Source organism: Nothobranchius furzeri, chromosome 17 (assembly GCF_043380555.1).
Source record: "Nothobranchius furzeri strain GRZ-AD chromosome 17, NfurGRZ-RIMD1, whole genome shotgun sequence".
Taxonomy (NCBI): Eukaryota; Metazoa; Chordata; class Actinopteri; order Cyprinodontiformes; family Nothobranchiidae; genus Nothobranchius; species Nothobranchius furzeri.
This window is the reverse complement of record NC_091757.1, coordinates 27176946-27198616: the sequence shown is the minus strand read 5'-3', so window position 1 is coordinate 27198616 and position 21671 is coordinate 27176946. Positions and strand designations below refer to the sequence as shown.

The 21671-nt window shown below is 44.7% G+C and overlaps 2 protein-coding genes across 2 annotated transcripts in view; both read left to right on the top strand.

The window, feature by feature from the left end:
* LOC129152928 (gypsy retrotransposon integrase-like protein 1) overlaps window positions 1-2352 on the top strand; it is a 7709-nt gene extending 5357 nt beyond the window's left edge. Inside the window, exons 6-8 of the mRNA XM_054731209.2 lie at window positions 1-255; window positions 324-440; window positions 1822-2352. The exon at window positions 1-255 is cut by the window's left edge and continues 3 nt beyond it. Of these exons, the coding sequence (XP_054587184.1) occupies window positions 1-255; window positions 324-440; window positions 1822-2079 (630 nt within the window). The 3' untranslated portion in view covers window positions 2080-2352. The remainder of the gene's footprint in view (window positions 256-323; window positions 441-1821) is intronic.
* Window positions 2353-2866: 514 nt separating this feature from the next.
* On the top strand, window positions 2867-19739 carry abcb9 (ATP-binding cassette, sub-family B (MDR/TAP), member 9). Its single transcript, XM_015971858.3, has 11 exons — window positions 2867-4244; window positions 11025-11139; window positions 12288-12418; window positions 12510-12715; window positions 12935-13132; window positions 13214-13342; window positions 13427-13615; window positions 13781-13954; window positions 17001-17160; window positions 17364-17500; window positions 17608-19739. Exons 1-11 carry the CDS (start codon window positions 3629-3631, stop codon window positions 17926-17928), a joined length of 2376 nt encoding a protein of 791 aa, XP_015827344.1. The 5' UTR covers window positions 2867-3628; the 3' UTR covers window positions 17929-19739.
* Window positions 19740-21671: the final 1932 nt, after the last annotated feature.

Below are 21671 nucleotides of genomic sequence, written 5' to 3'. Positions count from 1 at the left end.
ACACAGCTGTTGTGTGAGAGGTGGAGCCTGGTGCAGAAGGTTTCTCCTATGACTCAGCCTCAGCTCAACCCGCTGCATGACAACACAAGCCCACAGATGAAGGAGGCCGTGGTGCAGATGGTAGAGGAGAAGCAGGAGGAATGGGATGACTTTTTGGACGCTTTGCTGTTTTTGTTCCGTACGTCCACCAACCCCACGACCAAGTTCACCCCTTACATGCTCATGTTTAACAGAAAGGCCAGTTTACAGAACGAGGTATGCCTAAATGACAGATAACAGCTTTTAATTGTTTTTCTGCTCATTAAATGTGTTTTTTCTTGTAGACTACACTAAACATCCTGGACTTCGGTGAGCCAGAGCAGGACACGTTTCCCACAAAGCAGAAGGCTTCTGAACACATGGCCATTATGCAAGAGCAACAACACGCTGTGAAGCAGCTGGTAATTAGTTTGGTTTCTGAGCTTCCATGCAGAAAACGTGCATGTGCCCCAATCAGACCTGAGCCAATCAGAATCTTGGTTTTGATGGTGAAAATCATAAAACATAGGAATTGGCTTCAGGAGGTGGCATCATTCAAACGAAACCCTCGATCTGCAGAAGATGGCAAAATTCCTGCATTAGAACATTTGATGGGGGGGTCGCAGGTGAAAATGCTGGCCTGCTTTTAATGGGCGTGTCAAACTAGAGGAATCTAAAGAAGGAAGAAGAATAAAATAATTAAAAGTGGATTTAAGATTAAAAAGTTATGTGAAAAATAAAATGTGGCACAAAAATTTAGACATCCAGTGTCTGAAATCTGAGAAGAAAAAAAAGAAACAAGTGTTTTTAAACGGAACTATTTATTGTCTGTCAGGGCTGCCCCCGGCCAAATTCGTGTGTGTGTGTGTGTGTGTGTGTGTGTGTGTGTGTGTGTGTGTGTGTGTGTGTGTGTGTGTGTGTGTGTGTGTGTGTGTGTGTGTGTGTGTGTGTGTGTGTGTGTGTGTGTGTGTGTGTGTGTGTGTGTGTGTGTGTGTGTGTGTGTGTGTGTGTGTGTGTGTGTGTGTGTGTGTGTGTGTGTAGGCCCAAGTTCACTGACAAACCGTTTACTTGTACATTTTGAAACATGAGTCAGGTCCTCCTAAAGCCCAACTCTCACCAGCCTTGCGTGAACAGCTCCCCGCCCTCTACTGGGTGTAGACCAACCTCCCAGCAGTAAAAGAGCTCTCTCTCTCACTCACCTTTCATTGCTCAGTCTTTCTTTTCCTCACGATGGAGCCCCGATACACAAATCTTTGTATCGCTTCCCAAAAGGCCGAACTCCCAGCCCTTTCTCCTCTCCAGTCCTCACAACTCTACCACCAAAACAATCCCATCACGCTCCAGCCTGACTCCATCGGCGGCTAGCGTGCCACACCTTCTCCGACACCACTCTTCGTCTTTGCACGGCCCGACTCCCCTCAGGTCACACCTGCGTTCTTTCATGTGTGGGTCGCCAGCAACTCTTCCGATCCCCGCTACGCTCGACGAGCAACACCCACACTTCGAGTTTAACATGCTGGCTAAACGTGAAAACAGTCTTCTACACGGATCTCCTGTGTTGACCTTTGATAGGGTTGAGGCAGTGTTTACCTGTACATACTGCAAATCTAGTTAACCTTTAAATTATTTCTTTTGAACTAATTTAAGCTCTTACCTAAATAATATCTGTTACAAATGACGAATGTTGTTTTGCATCTCTGGGAAAATGACAAAGCATGGCTCTATTTACGTTACATAGTAAATGTTTTGTCAAATCTACTTAAATTTTGTTGTTTTTCTGTTTGTGTGCTTGTGCTGCTTAAGGTGATCGCTAATATGAACACAACCTACAAACAAGAGAAGAAGAAGAATGCCAAACGCAGGATGCAAACCAAGTCTCCGGATACTTTTAAAACTGCAGAACCGCTTTTCTTCTCAGGAGACTCGCCTTCACCCAAAAAAGCCAAAGACAGCTTGTTTATGTCATTTCCTGTGGAGACGGTGTTGTCTACGGAGCAGAGCAGTCCGGAGAACATAAAAACTGAGCTGACGTATCGCTTGGCCGACTCTGACATTAACTGAAAACTACTATAGATGGCTGAGAGGAAACATCTGAGGAGCATCTCACCAGGAGTGGACTGGTGGAAATTGGCACCCAGATGTGGAGCAGATAAATTTTCACAGGAGCTGTGGAGGACTTTCAGAGACATCTCAGTCTCATCGCAAACACAACAGTAAACATGTCTGAATGGGTTGGACCATCACAGAATTCCTAAATTATTCTATATACTTTTACAACAAATAAATTATGTTCCCTTTTGTTAAAGTGTTCAAATAAAGGTAATAAATGATAAATTGTGCAATTTTTGATCCCGATTAAATGTGTTTCAAAAATAACTTCCTAATGTTAAAAACACAGACTAGAGCCCTGATAAGGCAACAAAGCAGTAAACCTCATCGATCTCCAGTCTATTTTTATTTGGGTTATTTGTCATCCTGTAACAGAAATACCAGATCCAGAATTCAGTAATTACTGAAGCTTTGCCTTTGATAGAAATATGTGAGATAAACACAAGTTGGTCAGAGAAAGTTGTCTTGTTTTATTCTATAATTGACCTTCATAGAACCATGACTATTTTAGACCCTAAAACTAAAGCTGAAATAGGTTCTTTTAACATTTAATGACATTTATTACAAGAACCTTGTATTCTACTTGGAGCTAGCTCTGGTTAAACGTCCGTTCAAGCACTTCCACCTGTCGCTGCTAAGTCACAGGCAGCTCTTGAACGCAACTCGCCGGTGGGCGGGGTTACACCGTGGTCACTTCCGTGAGAGATGTTAAATCATAGTAAACATATGATATCTATGTTGTACACATACAGGTGTGACACTCCTATGACAGGCAGAGCTTAATGCCCAGGAAGACTCAGGGCATTCCGGTTTGAGCTTTAAAATCTCTTCATGCACTTCTACGATTACAAATCTAACTGAAGTTTGCATCTATTCACCAGACAAAAAACCAAGAAGTGTGTCCGGGTACTAGTCAGGTCTGTGGTGAGTCCTCTGTAACACACACGATCTTTGACGCCGGCTTTTCTGCCTGTAGTTCTCAGGCTCGCGCTACTGTACGGACTCTGGGCTTCTGTCGTGGATGTGGGCGCACTGAAAGGAACTTTTATAGGAAACAGAGACGAACAGCGTGGTTAATATTACTGTGAGCCGTTAGGAATCCAACTAACATGGAGTTATTTATTACCTGACGTTGCTAAGTTAGCTGTCGAAACAGCCTGCCACCTGCTAGTACTGTAATGTGGGTTATCTGAACCGGTGTCGTTACCTCACATGATGATGATTAGTTGACACGTTTTGTTTCTGTACCTTTTAGCTAGCTAGCTGGCTGCAGACGACCGGTGGGCCTTCAAAATAAAGTTTTAAGATGTAAAATATGGATAGTTCTTTATTTTTCTGCTCATTGAATACGTTTACCTCGTGTTAGGGTATTTGTAAACGTATGATCAGTCTGATCAGGCTTTGCGGATTTTAGTCTAACCACTAAGGAGTTTATTTTGAAAGCGTTTCTGGGACAGTGAAGGAGCAGCATCTCTGAGCTTTGACCCTTCTGGTTACTAGAATGGGCACAGAAGTGGCTGTGAGCTGCACCATGTTGTTCATTGTGCTGGACGTCCTCCTCACTACTGTCCTATACATCCACGGGTCTCATCTGAGGAGATTTACTCAAGAGGCTCTGGATTTTAACATCTTGGGGTCTGCCTTGGACCTCTGGGGCACCGTGCTGCTCAGAGCGTCCTTCCTGTTGGGAGCCTCCATAGGGGTGTCATGGAACAAGCAGGAGGGCCCTTCAAGGGTGGCCAAGTTCACCATCCTTGTTCTCCTTACCTTCATGCTAGTTATTACCTACAGCCTGGCCAAGCTCCTGATGCTGAGCGAGCAGGAGTCTCTCAACCACCAGCCATGGTCCCTCAGCCTGATATGCTGGACCTGTGCCTCCTCTCTGGGTGTCATTCTGTTCTGGAAGCAACTTGGGAGAGCATCAAACTCTGTGAGCAGTCTCAGCAGCAGACAGGGCTTTGAGGACACTGAGAAGCTGGTGGAGACAGCTGGTGAAGAGGAGAAGGAAGAAGAGAAGACCAGCTCTCGAGCTACACTTGGGCGCCTGCTCTCCTACTCTAGGAAGGATTCTGGGCTACTTTCTGTAGCTGTCCTCTTCCTCATCATCTCTGCTTTGTGTAAGTGTCCTTCAAGCAGCAACAACCTACTTTTTAATGTGTTACAAAGAATAACAAGGCTAACATTCAGCTTGATTTGCTGTTATCAGCGACTTTCATCTATAAAGTATTTCTAAAAGGTTAGGATAGTTAAGACTATTGTCTTCAACACCTTGAACAGTGTGTGTGTGTGCGTGTGTGTGTGCGGGTGTGTGTGTGTGGGAATGAAATTTCAGCTTCAAATGACAAAAGCAGCATTGTAATTGAACCCTGCCTGGGAGCATCCAAAGCGTGGTCCGCAGGCCTTTTGTGGCCCCAGGAGGGATTTATATGGGCCTGCAATTTTATATTGACAGCACAGGAAGTTGATGCAGATGTACTGAATTTTTTTTACCTAAAAAAGCAAACTGGCAATATAGTAAGAACAAGATCTTAAGAATCAAAAGGTATTGTTATACAAAATAACCAAGTAGATTAGCAAAAGCAACCAAAACAAAAATAAACAATACCTGGTGTGAATATAAAAGGTATTATGGACAGAGAGAACACGGCGGAGTGGGTCACTGGCGATGGCGGCTAACCCCTACTTTCCATCAGACGCAAACAGCTGCAAAACGTACTTCACGGCAATTAGCCACCATTATAGTGGGTGGGTTCCTTTCCACCTGCTGCAAAGTGTAACTTTTTGAAAGCGTCCTGGAAGCATAAAGTTGTATTGCTTATGTTTTGAGTCTTTTATAAGCGCTAAGCTCACAAAACACGTCAAACTCTGCATTTCAGATCAGGCCAGACAGGAAGTCAAACACAAAAGCAGTGTAAACTGGAAGATGGCTCAGTTATTGTTCTCTGTCCGTGGCCTTGGCGTTCCTGTTTTGTGTCGGGTAGAACAGCGCCCATACAGTAGCTGGTTTTACTTTAGTTCAGCCTTTGCTTTTCCAGCGTGTCAGCTCACTTGGTCACGCCGTGTGACCATGCTCACCTCGATCAGTGGTTTCCTGGCCTCCGTGGCACATGATTCATGCCGGGCGTCACAGCTTGCATCTGTTCGTGTCTAGCTCCCAGTTCCATGCCAGACGACTCGGATCTCCCATGCTCCCAAACTCTGTCCAGTCCAGTCAATCAGCTCTTCAAACCAGTGAGTCAACTTTCCACTCCAGTCAGCCACCTATCCAGTCGGTTGGTCAGCAGTCCAGTCCAGCCAGTCAGCCCCTCCAGTCCAGCCAGTCAGTTTTCTAGCCCAGTTGGTCAGCTGCCACTCCAAGTCGGGTCCGGTCACAACTTGACATCAATAATGGAGAGGAGGGAACAAAGGAGTGGACGGTAGAGGGGAGGACGCGTGCAGGGAGGGTGTTAGTTTAGAAGATGCTCTCTGAAGAGGAGGGTCTTCAGGAGTTTCTTGAAAATTGAAAAGGAAGCCCCTGTTCTGGTAGTGCTTGGTAGGTCATTCCACATTTGTGGAACGATGCATGAGAAGAGTCTGGATTGTCCTGAGCGTGGTGTAGGCACTGCTAGCCGACGATCCTGTGATGACTGGAGCGGCCGGGACGAGACGTAAGCCTTTGCAAGAGGATTCAGGTAGATGGGAGCCGTACCATCTCTGACTTTGTATGCTAGTGTTAGCAATTTGAATTTGATGCGTGCTGCTAGCGGTAGCCAGTGGAGCTCAATTAACAGAGGGGTGACGTGTGCTCTTTTTGGCTAATTGAAGACCAGACGCACCGCTACGTTCTGGACCATTTGAAGAGGTCTCACAGTACAGCCTGGAAGACCAGTTAGAAGGGCATTGCAGTAATTTAGGCGGGAGATGACAGTATATTGCACCAGGAGCTGGGTGGCATGTTGTGTTAGGTGTGGTCTGATCTTTCGTATGTTATACAGCGCAAAGCAGCATGAACGAGCAAGAGAGGCAACATGATCTTTAAAGGTCAGGTGTTCATCAATCACAACACCCAGATTTTGAACTGCCTTTCAAGGGCCCAGAGATAGGAAGTCATTTTGGATTGAGATATTGTGCTGAATGAATGGTTTTGCTGGGATGACAAGTAATTCAGTTTTAGAGAGGTTGAGTTGGAGATTGTGGGATTTCATCCATTTTGATATGTCAGAGAGACAGTTTGATATTCGTGCAGAGACGGTGTGATCGTCCGGTGGAAATGACAGAGCTGGGTGTCATCTGCATAGCAGTGGTAGGAGAAGCCATGTGATCGAGTGATCTCACCAAGTAAGGTGGTGTATATGGCAAAGAGAAGAGGTTCTAGTACAGAGTCCTGGGGGACTCCTGTGGCAAGATGGTGCACGGTAGAGGATTGTCCAAGCCAAGATACACTGAATGATCGTCCTGGGAGGTATGATTCAAACCAGGCATGTGCTTTCTCTGTGATGCCCATGCTACAGAGTGTGGACAAAAGGAAGCCATGGTTGACAGTGTCAAATGTACCATCCTAGAAAAACCTCGTCCAATCAATGTGCACGTCCTGTTTTCACTGATTGGATAGAAATCCCTCCTTCAAGCTGCACGTGTTTGAGTGTGTGTGTGTGTGCACGCACACACGAGTGAATTGTGAACTGGCATTGTGATTTGATGTAGCCATCCTTACGCTGACAAAAATGTAACAAGTAACTTTTACTTTGAGTACATTTTGTTTACTTTACATTTTACTTTTACTTGAGTAAAAATTTAGGCAAGTACTTTTACTTGTATTTGAGTAAAAAATGATCAAAGTATTGGTACTCGTACTTAAGTAGGAAATTTTAGTACTCTTTCCACCTCTGCCTTGGAGTAGACCTTTCCAGGGAGGCCGAGGAGTGTGATCCCCCTATAGTTGGAACACACCCTCAGGTCACCCTTCTTAAGGATGGGGACCACCACCCCGGTCTGCCACTCCACAGGAACTGCCCCTGATGACCACGCAATGGTAAATGGTAAATGGCCTGTATTTGATTTAGCGCCTTCTAGAGGCATGGAACCCCTCAAGGTGCTTTACAACACAATCAGTCATTCACCCATTCACACACGCATTTACACACTGGTGGGGATGAGCTACGATGTAGCCACAGCTGCCCTGGGGTGCACTGACAGAGGCGAGGCTGCCGAGCACTGGCGCCACCGGTCCCTCCGACCACCACCAGCAGGCAAAGTGGGTTAAGTGTCTTGCCCAAGGACACAACGACAGCGACAGACTGAGCGGGGCTCAAACCTGCAACCTTCCGATTATGGGGTGAGCACTTAACTCCTGTGCCACCGTCGCCCCCCGTCGCAATGTTGCAGAGACGTGTCAACCACGACAGTCCTACAACATCCATAGCCTTGAGATACCCAGGATGAATTTCATCCGCCCCCGGTGCTCCACCGCTGTGTAGTGGACTACCTCAGCAACTTCTGCCCCCGAGATTGGACAGTCCATCCCCACGTCTCCCGGCTCTGGTTCCTCCTCAGAATGCGCATAGGTGGGATTGAGGAGCTCCTCAAAGTATTCCTTCCACCGTCCGACTATAGCCCCAGTTGACGTCAGCAGCTCCCCATCCCCACTGTAAACAGTGTGAGCGAGTTGCTGCCTCCCTCTCCTGAGGCGCCGGACAGTTTGCCAGAACCTCTTTGGAGCCGATCGATAGTCTTTCTCCATGGCTTCACCAAACTTGTCCCACGCCCGAGATTTTGCCTCAGCAACTGCCACTGCTGCACCCCGCTTGGCTTTCTGGTACCTGTCTGCTGCCTCCGGAGACCCACAGACCAGCCACGCCCTGTAGGCCTCCTTCTTCAGCCTAATGGCTCCCCGAACCTCTGGGGTTGCCACCATGACTGGCACCGGCCACCTTGCGACCACAGCTAGCAACAGCCACCTCAACAATCGCAGAGTGGAACAAGGCCCACTCGGAGTAAATGTCCCCAACTGCTCTCGGAACGCAGTCAAAGCTCTTCCGGAGGTGGGAGTTGAAGACCGTCTTGACAGGTTCTTCTGCCAGGTGTTCCCAGCAGACCCTCACAATGCGTTTAGGTCTGCCAGGTCCACGCGGCATCTTCCCCTGCCATCTGATCCAACTCACCAACAGGTGGTGATCAGTTGACTGCTCCGCTCCTCTCTTCACTCGGGTGTCCAAAACATACGGCTGCAGGTCAGATGATACGACTACAAAGTCGACCTGCGACCTAGGCTGCCCTGATACCAAGTGTACCGATGGGCATCCTTATGTTCGAACATAGTGTTCGTTATGGCCAAACTGCGGCTTGCACAGAAGTCCAATAACAAAACACCACTTGAGTTCAGATCAGGCGGGCCATTCCTCCCAATCACACCCCTCCAGGTCTTGTTGTCTTTGCCCAGGTGAGCATTGAAGTCCCCCAGCAGGACAATGGAGTCCCCTGATGGAGCACTATCTAGCACTCGTCCCAGGGACTCCAAAAAGGGTGGGTACTCTGAACTGATATTTTGCCCATAAGCACAAACAACAGTCAGGACCCGATCCCCGACCCAAAGGCGCAGGGAAGCTACCCTCTCGTCCCCCGGGGTAAACCCCAACACACAGGCAGAGAGTCTTGGGGCTAACAAAAGCCAACCCCAGCCCTCCGCCTCTCACCCGGAGCAACTCCAGCAAAGGAGAGTGTCCAACCCCTCTCAAGGACTTGGGTTCCAGAGCCAATGCTATGTGTCGAGGTGAGTCCGACTATATCTAGCTGGTACCACTCAACCTCTGCCACAAGCTCCTGCTCCTTCCCTGCCAGCGAGGTGACATTCCATGTCCCAAAAACCATTTTCCTTGTCTGGGGATCGGACAGCCAAGGCTCCCGCCTCGGTCTGCCACCCGATCCACACTGCACCAGACCCTTCATGTTCCTCCTGCGGGTGGTGGGTCCAGAGGTGGATGAGCCCATGTATCTGGTTCGGGCAGGGCCTGGCCGGGCCCCATGGGCGAAAGCCCGGCCACCAGGTGCTCGCTCACGGGCCCCAACCCCAGGCCTGGCTCCAGGGTGGGACCCCGGTAACCCTCCGGGCCGGGTACTCCGACTCCTTGATAATTCATCCATGAAAGATCCTCTGAACCGTTCTTTGTCTCACCCTTCACCTAAGACCAATTTGTCATGGGAGACCCTACCAGGGGCACACAGTGCCCCAGACAACATAGCTCCTAGGATCATTAGGGCTCTCAAACTCCTCCACCACAATATGGTGACGGTTCAAGGAGGAGCAATTTATTTATTAATGTTTAAAAAAATGTTTTAAAAGCCAACTCGGCATTATGTTTTAAAACCTCATTGTATGACACTTTGGCCAACAAAGAGTTTACATTTTTATTAGTAAATTCACACAATTTCATATTAAATTCTGATTTTCTTTGTAAGGTTTTGTTTTAAAAAATGGGAGTATTGGAAGGTGATTAGAAATATCAGTAAATAATACTCCAGAATTTATTGGATTGATAGAATAATATGTCAATATATTATCAAATAAAGTTGCAGGTGAATTTGCAATCCTTGTTGGTTTGCAAATAAGTGGATTAAAAATAATAATTATTGAATTTTGAAAATCAATTGAAGAATCGGATTCTTGTTTTAAAAGGTCCCCAAGAAGGATACAGACCTTGTTCTTCACACTTATCAACTCCAAAGTAGATAAAAATGTCAGGTGGGCGATACAGACGCCCAACAATAAAGTTTGCCTTCTAAAACAACTACAAAGAATTGGGAATTTCTAAACATTGATTCTTCAGTTTCAATCAAATTTAACCTGATCTGCTTTGGTCCCTACCCCTTCTGCCAACTACATGATTGACTGGACGTAGACCTTGAAAGATTTGGTTGGTCTGAATAAATTATGGAAGTGGGGTTGGCATTTAAAAGTATGATTCACTGAAAAAAAAAAGTTTAATGATTTTTTTTTCTGATTATAATCAGTCACTCTGAGATTTTCATGCAGGCTGAACATGAAAATAGTCTTCTACCTACCTCTTGCTTTAGCTTCTGATAGAAAATAGACAGTGAAACAGATCTAAGTCACACTGTAAATTAACATTTATGGACTCATCCATCTTGACTCATGACGCTGTTGTTGGTTTAGCATCCAGGAAACATCAGAGAATGTCTCAGCTAGTTAGTAGATGCTAACTGTTAGCATTAGCAATTCCACCACACAGAAGAACTCATCGAGGCTTGTGTTATTTGTGGACATAAAACATCCATGTCGCAGAGCAAACAGAGTTAGTGGTAGAGTAGCGTTACTGTTATCCAATACGAGGCAAGATATGAATATCAGGAAATAAGACTCCAAATCCTGCCGTGTTAAGCTCTCCTCTGACATGGCAGACTGACGTTTCAGGGATTTTTTGCCTCGAGTACGACTTGCAAGGCATTAATTCCTACCAGAGACCACTGCAAACGTGTTGATTAAACAAGTTTCCCACACTTTTAATGTGCTCGCATCGTCAGATCTGACATCTGCTGAGGTTGTAGTTTTTATGTAGTGTATTGTAGGAAAGAATGGTCAACTTTTTCAAAGAATTACATCATTATCTTTTGTAACAGAGATTTGCTCCAATACATAAGCCCAGACTCCATACTAAAAATAAAAACACCTATTTACTCAAATTAATTTACTATGTAGATTAAAATAGGTTTTGTTCAGGTTTTTTTTTACCCACCTGGCACAAAGAAACTAAATGTGTCTAGAAGAGCCTAGGCTACAGTTAACTGGATCAAACCTCTTACAAAGTTCTGTTTTCATTTATCTGCTTATTTAAATAAATGTATAATTAAAATTAAACGGATATGAGGTTTTGTGCTGATATGTGTTATTCTTCTTTCTGTAGGTGAAGCCTTCATTCCATACTATTATGGGGTAGCCATAGACAGCATTGTGGTTCACCAGAGTATGGAGTACTTTGCTAAGCCTGTGGTCACAGTGGCTGTTCTGGCATTAGTCAGGTGAGTCTACAGCAGGGAATCGGTAAAATGCAGGGGTGAAGAATAAACTAGAGCTGGACAATAAATCAAAAACTTATTGTTATCGAAATTTCTGACTCTTATCGTGGTATTTTTTCCCATGTCAATAAAATTGATAATAAAAAAATGAAAAGATGTGTGTGGATTGATAACATTCATGTCCCTTCAAGAAGCTGTGTCACTTTGAGCCACATAAAAATGACTCAACGTGATACGTGTGACAGCCCCATCTAGTGGATAACTTTTGTTTTTGCATACCTGCAGTTATCGTCCATTTATCGTTATCGAAGTGAAATCCTCAATGTATCATGATATTTATTTTAGGCCATATTGCCCAACTCTAGAATAAACCCTACAAAAGTTCATGCAAAAATATTCAGCTGCAGCATCAGCAGGGGTCATCTTCACCAGTCAGTCCAGCTTTGGCACACAAGAAGTTATCACGCTTTACAAGATTAAAACACACACACACACGCACACACACACACACACACACACACACACACACACGCACACACGCACGCACGCACACACACACACACACACACACACACACACACACGCACACACGCACGCACGCACACACACAGATAAGAAGACACTATAGAGTGAATAAAAAGTAAAGATATAATAAAACAGAATGAAAGAAGACACAATAAGACACAGGAGACTCGTCTCTTCAGCTCCACTCACCTCTCAAGAACGAGGGACCTTCGAGAGTGGTAGCTACTTAGAGAAGATCCATGGTGTGAGTGAAGACTAACAGACCTGGACAGGTCCTAAAAACCCTCAAGAGGAAGGGGAAGAGGGTGATTTATGAGTGAGTGAGTGAGTGAGTCATTACTTGGATGAAACGTGAAAATTAAACAACATTAAAGTAACAAAACAAAAGCAGACAGCTGGCTGTACTTTACCACCCTACCCTGGACTAAGCCTACTGCCAAATTTCAACAACCAAGTTGTTTCCATCTTATTATTTGTTTTTTGTTTAGAATTGTCACATTTGTTCCAGATTGTAATTTGTCTGTGTGAGAAATGCATCTCCAGATTTGTGTTTGTTGTTGCTAATCCTGCGCCAGGTGCCAGCAGCATTCCTTTCATAAACCTAAATTCGTTTTCTTCCTTCTCAGTTCATTTGCCATGGGAGTGCGAGGAGGAGTCTTCACCCTGACAATGGCCAGATTAAACCTGCGGCTCAGAAACCATCTCTTTAGAACTTTAATGAGTCAGGAAATAGCTTTTTTTGATGAAAATCATACTGGTAATGTGGAAGCGTCTCGTAGTACTTCTGTCTGTTCCTCCTGCTGTGTGGAAGTTCGCTAAAGCTATTGCGTATGCACTTCGCCTCACAGGAGACATCCTTTCACGCCTGTCAGCCGACACCACCCAGGTGAGCGACCTCATCTCCCAGAATGTCAACATCTTTCTGCGGAGTGCCATCAAGGGTGTCGGGTTCTTCATCTTCATGTTTAAGATGTCCTGGAAACTCACTTTGGTCACTGTCATGGGATTTCCTTTCATTGCCCTCGTCTCAAAAGTTTATGGGGAATATTACAAGGTAAAGTTGTTCTGCCTCACTTTGATTTTAAAGGTTCCCACACTGACGCTCAGATTTTCAGCAGATAGGTCGGGTATAACATTAAACCTGTTAGAAATTCCAATGATTCTATCACAGCAGCATCGTAAGATTCAGGTTAAAGCTCCAATTTGTAGAAGTCACAATAAAAAGGTTCTGAAAAATAAATAAATGGTGTCTTTATGTTTATGTTGTTTCCAGAAACTGACCAAAGAGGTGCAGACAACTCTTGCAGAAGCTAATAAGGTTGCAGAAGAAACTATCTCGGCTATGAGGACAGTGCGTAGCTTCGCCAATGAGGGTGGAGAGGCCGACTCCTACTATGCAAAGCTCTTTGTCATGTTTCAGCTGAACAAAAAACAAGCCCTGGCCTACGCCTGCTACATGTGGTCCAGTTCTGTAGGTTCTTACTGCTGCTTCAGTGGACCAATGTCTGTTTGTTGGAGAGTGAGCTTCAGTCAAGTTTATTTTGTTTTCCAGACTTCCGAACTTGCTCTTGAGGTTGCTGTCCTTTACTATGGAGGCCACCTTGTCCTCACTGGTCAGATGAGCAGTGGAGGCTTGATTTCTTTCTTCATTTACATGCTGGAGCTGGGAGAATGTTTTGCGGTATTTGATCCATTTAGCCTCTTTGTGCGTTTGAACAGAGCTTCAATGGCACCGCTTTGACTCCAAGCTCTGCTTGTTTTTCAGAGCATTGCATCAGTATACACGGGTCTCATGCAGGGAGTAGGAGCTGCTGAGAAGGTGTTCGAGTATCTGGACAGGAAACCCAAACATCCAGCTGAGGGCGCAGATGCTCCAGACATATGCACTGGTCTGGTTGAATTTAAAGACATTACCTTTGCCTACCCAACACGCTCTGAGACTGATATCCTCAAGGTCTGTTCATGCATGTTTTGAATGCAGAGGTCTTTGTTTTTGAGTAAAGCAAGAACTTTGTTTTGTGCCATATTCTGTGCAAGTAATCAGTTCTAAAGCTAAGAACTCTGGTTATAAAACTATTGATTTTAAGAAAATCCCCTACTGAGTTTGTTCCTTGTGCAGGGAGTGTCCTTTACTCTACGACCTGGGGAGGTGACTGCTCTGGTGGGGCCTTCAGGCAGTGGAAAGAGCTCCTGTGTGAGTCTGCTGGAAAATTTCTATGTCCCACAGCAAGGCCACGTGCTGCTGGATGGAAAACCCGTCAACACATTTCAACACAGCTATCTTCACTCCAAGGTGACATTTGGTTTAGATGAATCATAATAATAAAGTGGTGGTGATTCCCCAATTTAAAAAGGGGGGCCGCAGGATGTGTTCCAACTACAGGGGGATCACACTTCTGAGCCTCCCTGGTGAGGTCTATTCAGGGGCTCTGGAGAGGAGGGTCCGCTGGATCGTCAAACCTCAGATTCGGGAGGAACAATGTGGTTTTCATCCTGGCCGTGGAACACTGAACCAGCTCTAGACCCTTGGGGGGGGGGGGGGGGGGGGTCCTGGAGGGTGCGTGTGAGTTCACCCAACCAATCTAGCTTGTTTCTGGTGAGAGTTGGACTCCGCCAAGGCTGCCCTTTATCACTGATTCTGTTCATAACTTTTATGGACAGAATTTCTAGGCACGAGGTGCTGAGGGGATCCTTTTTGCTGGCCTAGTGAGTCTTTTTGCAGATGATGTGGTCCTGTTGGCTTCATCAGAATGAGATCTCCGGCTTTCACTGGAGCGGTTCGCAGCCGAGTGTGAAGCAGCTAGAATGCAAATCAACTCCTTTTAAATCCAAGACCACGGTCTTGAGTCGTAAAAGGGCAGAATGCCTTCTCTGGGTCAGGGATGAGGTCCTGCCTCAAGTGGAGGAGTTTAAGTATCTCGAGGTCTTGTTCTCGAGTGAGGGAAATGGAGCACAACATCAATCGCATCTGCAGTAGGGCCGTGCGACAAAAGATCGTTAAGGATTATAAAGGATTTTTGTTTTTTAGGATTCTGAAATCTTTTAACCTATTTTCTGTGGAGGGGTATGATTTTAAATGTATGTATTTTACTGGTAAATAACCTCCAAAACGTCTGAATTGTCAAAAAAGAAAAAATTGTGATAAGATCTTGATTTTACAAAAACAAAATTGTGATATTATTTTTTTGCTATATTGCCCACCCCTAATCTGCAGTGATGCGGCCGATCTGTTGTGGTGAAGAGAGAGCTGAGCCAGAAGGCAAAGCTCTCGATTTACCGGTTGATTTATGTTCCTACCCTCACCTATGGTCACAAACTTTGGGTAGTCACCGAAAGAACGAGATTGTGGATACAAGCGGCCAAAATGAGTTTTCTTTGCAGGGTGGCTGGGCTCTTCCTTAGAGATAGGGTGAGAAGCTCGGTCATCCGGGAGGGGCTTGGGAGTAGACCCGCTGCTCCTCCACATCGAGAGGAGCCAGTTGAGGTGGCTCGGGCATCTGGTTAGGGTGCCTCCCTCGTGAGGTTTTCCAGGCACGTCCAACCAGGAGAAGACCGAAAGGAAGACCCAGGACACGCTGGAGGGACTGTGTCTCTCGGCTGGCCAAGGAATGCCTTAGGATTCCTCCGGAGGAGCTGGCCCAGGTAGCTAGGGAGAGGGAAGTCTGGCCCTCCCTGCTTAGGCTGCTGCTCCTGCGACCTGACCCTGAATAAGCGGCCCAATATGGATGGATGGATTATAAAGTTAAAAAAAAGTCCACTCAGCTTTCATGCGTAGTACATTAAACAGAGGAGAAACTACAGGTAACTCAAGCAGTCCATCGCAGACCCCACAGGCTATAGCTAGCACCTTCACTGTTGACTGTCAGACACTTAAATGCCAGTCTTTTTATAAAAACTACCAGCATGGTTTGGGTTAGAAAAGTAGCATCTTAAAAATGTAAACACCTATAAAATTGTTTGGATAGATGAGACCAAGTCGGAGCTGTTTACCCATAATGCACAGCAACAAACCTAAACCAAACTGCATGTTAGCACGAGCCTGAAATCAGCTTTCAGCACGGTGGTGGAGAGGTGATGGTTTGAGCATGTTTTGCAGCCACAGGACCTGGTGACCTTACAGTCTCTAAGTTCAGCAGGAACTCTTCTGACTACCAGTCTTCTAGAGTCAAATGGGAATCTGTCTGGCAATGATTATTGGCTCAAACTAGGTGCTATGATGGGACAAAAATACCATAAATGGCAGCTAATTATCTGCAAAGGAAACAAATGATTATCCTTCAGTGACGAGAGAAATTACAGTCTGACGATAAAGACCTAATGCACTTGCTTTTTCATCTACTGTGGTCTCTTAGCCTAGAAATCTAGACAGACTCTAGTCAAAGCAAAGTTATTTTGCTCTGCATGTCTGTCTAGCCACACTCCATAGGAGCCTCAGCAGCCCCAATAGTCTTGTGCCTTGCCAATCACAGCACTCTGTGGGTTTGGTGGGCCAATCACACCACTCTATGGGTTTGGTCGGCCAATCACAGCACTTTATGGGTTTGGTGGGCCAATCACACCACTTTATGGGTTTGGTGGGCCAATCACACCACTTTATGGGTTTGGTGGGTGGGATAATGTGATGAAACAGAACAACTAAGATGGTGTCAGCTTGTTTGAAACAGCTTTGGCGTCAACATTGGACTATTTACACTTGGGCTTTTCTTTGAGTCAAGAGCAGATGGAGGTACTTAAGTCTTTTATTTAGAAAAAGGATGAAGTTGTGTCTTTTTCAACAGTGTATGGAGGACTGTCCCATTGACTGACATCTGTAGTGGTGAGTACATCACATTGTTGTCCAACAGCATGTGAGGACAGTTTGAAAGAAAACCGTAGATCCCACCCCTCTGCCTATGGTTTGTGGCCAGACTATATATTCATATATATCATATATAATCAATTTTTCTCTGGGATTAATAAAGTTTTTGAATTTAATTGAATATAATGGCTTACCAAGCTTGTGGTTTCTAGTACAAATGAATACCTTGTGAGTTAACCTCTGTGGGAAAAAAGCTCCTGTGCTCCTGTTTCAGGGATTAGCTGTTAGCCAAATCAGAGGTGAGCAGAAGATAGCAGGTTTGGGAGTCTTATTTCCTGACATTCTGGTGAAATATTTCAAGTAAAAAAACAGTTTATCAGTGACCTTGCTCTTTAAAAGAGCTCAAATATGAAGGGATGTCTACAAAACAACATAGGAAATAAAAACTTGTAAAATCATACTGAAGCTCTTGCTATTTTTCCAGAGGTTTCTAAAAATAAAGATGGTCACCCAACATCCAGTTTTTATTTTGTGTCTGCAGGTTGCTCTGGTGGGACAAGAACCTGTGCTGTTTGCGCGAACAGTTAAAGAGAACATCGCCTACGGACTGAGTGACGTCTCTATGGAGGCTGTGGTGCAGGCTGCCACCAAAGCTAATGCTCATGATTTTATAAGCGCCCTCCCCAGAGGATATGACACAAGTAATTACCAAGTCCATTCATTGGTTAGTTTTGTCCATGTGGTAGCATAAACTATGTGAATCCACAGAAGCATGAGCAGCTGTGGGCACTGAGAACTTTTATTAACGTACAAAGTTTAGTGTTGGGTACCCTTGATGGTGATAAAGCTACAAATAGATGATGTTTTGAAGCTGAATTAGTCCCTCTTTATGATTTTTCTTGAGGTGTTGGAGAGAAGGGCACACAGCTGTCTGGAGGACAGAAACAACGGGTGGCCATCGCCAGAGCTCTCATCCGTAACCCACGTGTTCTGGTCCTGGACGAGGCCACCAGCGCTCTGGATGCTGAAAGTGAACACATTGTAAGTGTATCCGCTAAATCCACATTATAGCTACAGTTTGTGTAAAGTTTAATGCATTAAAACAGTTTTATTGTAAATACTACATTTGTGGAAATCCTGCTCTGCAGGTTCAGCAGGCTTTGAACAACATCATGCAGGAGCACACGGTGATGGTGATCGCCCACCGACTCAGCACCGTGGAGAAGGCTGACAACATCGTTGTGATCGATGGAGGCCTTGTGGCTGAACAGGGGTCTCATGATGAGCTGATGGCGAGCGGCGGACTTTACTGTAAGCTGGTGCAGAGGCAGGTCCTGGGCAACGAGAGCAGGGCGGAGGTCCTCAACCCAGCAGAGAACATCAGGTGGAAGTCGAGTAGCGGACAGCTGCGGAAAAGAGTAAATAGCAACAGCAGTGGCAGCGAGTCGGACTACAATATGCGCTACTGAAGCTGCTGTGTGTCAGGATTTCTAAGTGCAATAAGAGGTAATGGTTCACACTAGTGAATTATCGGGCATGTCCAATTACATGGGTTTGGGTGAATTTACCCCAGAAACGGCTGAATGTGATGCTACATATCAAAACTTATTTGTGCTATCAGCTTTAAAAATAGATAATATACAACTGTTGATGTCCTGGGCCTACACGATGGTGTAGTAGCACTTTTGCCTCACAGCAAGACGGCTGCAGGCTTGATGCCTCGCTCTGACTTTTCTGCATCGTATTTACACATTCTTCTGTGCATGTGTAGCTTTTCTCTGGGTACTCCAGTTTCCCACAGGCCAAAAAGATGCATGTTAGGTTTGTGTGGATAGTTTTTTGTCTGTGTGTGTCCCTGTGATAGACCAGGGACTTGTCCAAGTGTGCTCCCTGTAGCCCTGTACAGGAATGAGTGGGTTGCCACTCACCACACTCCAGCTAGACCCATTTGTTGTTCTACTGACTTAACTCAGGATCCACTTTGCTTCTGAACTGGCTATGGAGAGAGTTTGTAAACGGCCTAAGCACTGTCAGAAGAGGAGACGGTTGATGTTTCAGCTGATAGTTCTGTTTGATGGAACAAGTAAAGTTTGTTTCAAATACTGTGGATGAAAACATATGCCTTCAGTAGAAATAAATAATTTATTCCTTATGAAAGCACATGAGTTAAAACAATACAATGTGATACTTGGACTATGCAGTTTCCAACGTTAAAGAACAGAGTTCTTACAAGAGAATGTAATCCTTAAAATGCTTGAATTTAATGTGATATTTTGAAGGTTTTAAAGTTGCTTATTCTTGAAACTGAAGCTGATTTAAGCAGAATAAAATTATTTTTACAGCACAAGGAAATTAAACAATCATTAAGCATATATGTATTGTTTGTGTGTGTAATATGACCCAGTTACTGAAAAATGTGTTGGAACCCTGAGAGAGACCTTCCCAGTCATGAAAAACAGGCCTTATTTTTGACTGTTTTATCCATATCATCATGTTATGATGTCTTAAATGGTATAGTAGTTCTATGGTCTATACCTGGGGTTCTCAATCCTGTTCCTGCAGGGCCGGTATCCATGATTTAGTTGTTTCCCCACTTTAACACACCTAATTTTAATTAGTAGATGATTGGAGCGGAGAAACAACGAAAACATACTGGCTGGACCAGGACTGAGAACCTAACCAAACATGTTTATGAAGTTGGTTGCACTAAATCCCTCTCACATAAAGCCATCTCAGCAATTTTATTCTTGGCAGTTTCAGTATCTTTCAGAATGAGCCAGTTCAGGCTCTTTCACTACAAAGGACCTATATCATGCAAACAAAAAAACAACCAAAACACTTTTGGGGCATTTGACCAAGTTTTATTGTTATTTCCTCATGAAAAAACAACCTCGAAGCGATTTTTGGCTTCACACATACATTTTCCTGTCTCAGCTGCAAATCTTCTGATCTGCCTAGTGGATCCATCCAGTTAGTCTCAAATCTGAATTCTTCCTCACCAGGGGCCTCATTTATCAAGCTTGCTTACGCACAAAACTGGGTCGGAAAGCTGCGTAAGCAACTTTCCATGCAAACTTTGGGATTTATGAAAGAACTTAGCAGGAAAATGTGCGCAACTATAAGATGACTAAGGACCTGGCTTACACACATGCTGGACATGGAGAGCACCTGCAGTGCTGCTGCTGAGAAGGATAACATTATGAAATCCTGCAGCATTATCACTTGTACTGCTTCGTTTTCACACAGAACAAGACCCCCCCCCACACACACACACACACACACTCAGCCTGAAGCGCAGAATACGGAATGCAGAACATCAGCAGGGGGACAGATTGAGACAGAATGCCATGCGTCTGTGACAGTGTGTGTGTCCTGTCACTGTGACCTGATTGATCATGCGCCCTGGCTATTTAGACAAGGGAGATCTCCATTTGGCTAACTGGTTAGCGCGCGTGACTTTCACCTGGGAGTCTGGGGATTGAATCCCGATTTAACCATTTTTTTTAATATCCACCACAGATCTCTCTGAAGAATTCACAACATTGACGGCTTCAGCAACGCTGTGCCACTCCGTGGATTTTCATTATTTGTTTTGCAAAAGCACTTCCTTTCATTTTTCTACCTCACCCACAGGTACCTCAACTTCTGCTTGTGAAATAGCGCTTCCTTGATCTGCCTTGATCTACGGTCGCCATCGTCACTGACGGAGCGCTGCAACAAGCTGGCTTATGTATATGCATGAGATCCACAAGGCACTTTGCATTGACCATTTATGGCAGTAAGTGGGCGTGGTGAGGGCAGGATGGGACTAAAAAGCAGCTGAGAACAATTCTAAATAGTTTCTGATTTATGAAGTGGAGATTGCGTGCAGCTGTGCGTACTCCATGTTTGATAGATCACAAACCTTGGCGTAAGTACATTTTTTTGGTTGAGCTTAAGTACGGTTTTAGTAACGATTCTACGCAATGTTTGATAAATGAGACCCCTGGACTGTAAACACTAACACCCAGTCTCTCAGAGCAGCTAGCAGGGAGTTCATTCTCCACAGATGTGAAAAAACTATCTTTTTTATTTAATCTGCACTTTAAATCATGCCTAGAACCTGAAATTGTATTTTTGTCTGTGAGAGATACAGAATCCCTGTTTAGTCTTATTTAAAAGAGTTTCCGTAGAAATGGTTGTAGCGAGCCAGAAAGTGATTGTGATTTCAGACTGCTTGTTAAATTCCGCCATTGGGTGAGTTTTCAGATGGATTACTTCTTCAAACCGGTGCCATTCTAGGCCAGGGTGGTTAACAACCAAAATACTGAGATGTGAGTTATGAATGTTTTGTCCCCGTGATGGACTGGAGACCTGCAGGGTGTCTTCCGCATCTCCCTCACTGCTCGAGCCAGCTCCCTGACCTAATGAGGAAACGCATTTCAGGAAGTGAATGTGTGAGTAACCTACTAGGGCCCAATCTCAATGCTCCTGACGGGCCCATCACTGCGGTCTTCAGCAAAGTGCATTTGGACAAAGTGCGCAGAAGGGTTTGAGTGCATAATACACAAGTGAGCATTGCGTCATCGATCGCAACGCATGCCGGGATGCTGGTCGCTGTGAAACTTTTTTCAAAAACCTTTAGTAACAACTTTCAAACAAACAAAAAAGCTACTTTTTAAATAAATTTAACTTCATTGCTGCTTTGTCTAAAACAGGGGTGTCAAACTCAAATTCACACGGGGCCGAAATGAAACTCTGGGACGAAGTCGCGGGCCAATATTCATATTTTTTGAAAAAGTGATGGCAAATTTGCACATTTTCTTTATCAACATATATGCAATTTTGAACCTTTAAATTTGGAAACAAACATATTTCTGCATTAACACTGAATGTGGAATAACCAAATTACACATGAGCAAGTCTGTTTTAAATAAAAGGCATCAGTGGTATTCATTACTTGTGGTATAATCAGCATTTTTAAAATCTATTCAGGATTAATGTTTTCTTGTTTATTCATTTTTCTTATTTTTATTCTCCTTTTTTTCTCCTGTAATAAGTGTCATCGCTGCTGTGACGTCTAGCTTTCCCCACTGAGGAACAATAAAGGGATTTTCTATTCTATTCATCTATCTGCAGCCTTTCCACTTCCTGTTTACTGTAGGTTAAATCTTTTCTCACGGGCCAACAACAAAACAAAAATATAATTTTATCTTAAATGAAAATGCAACCT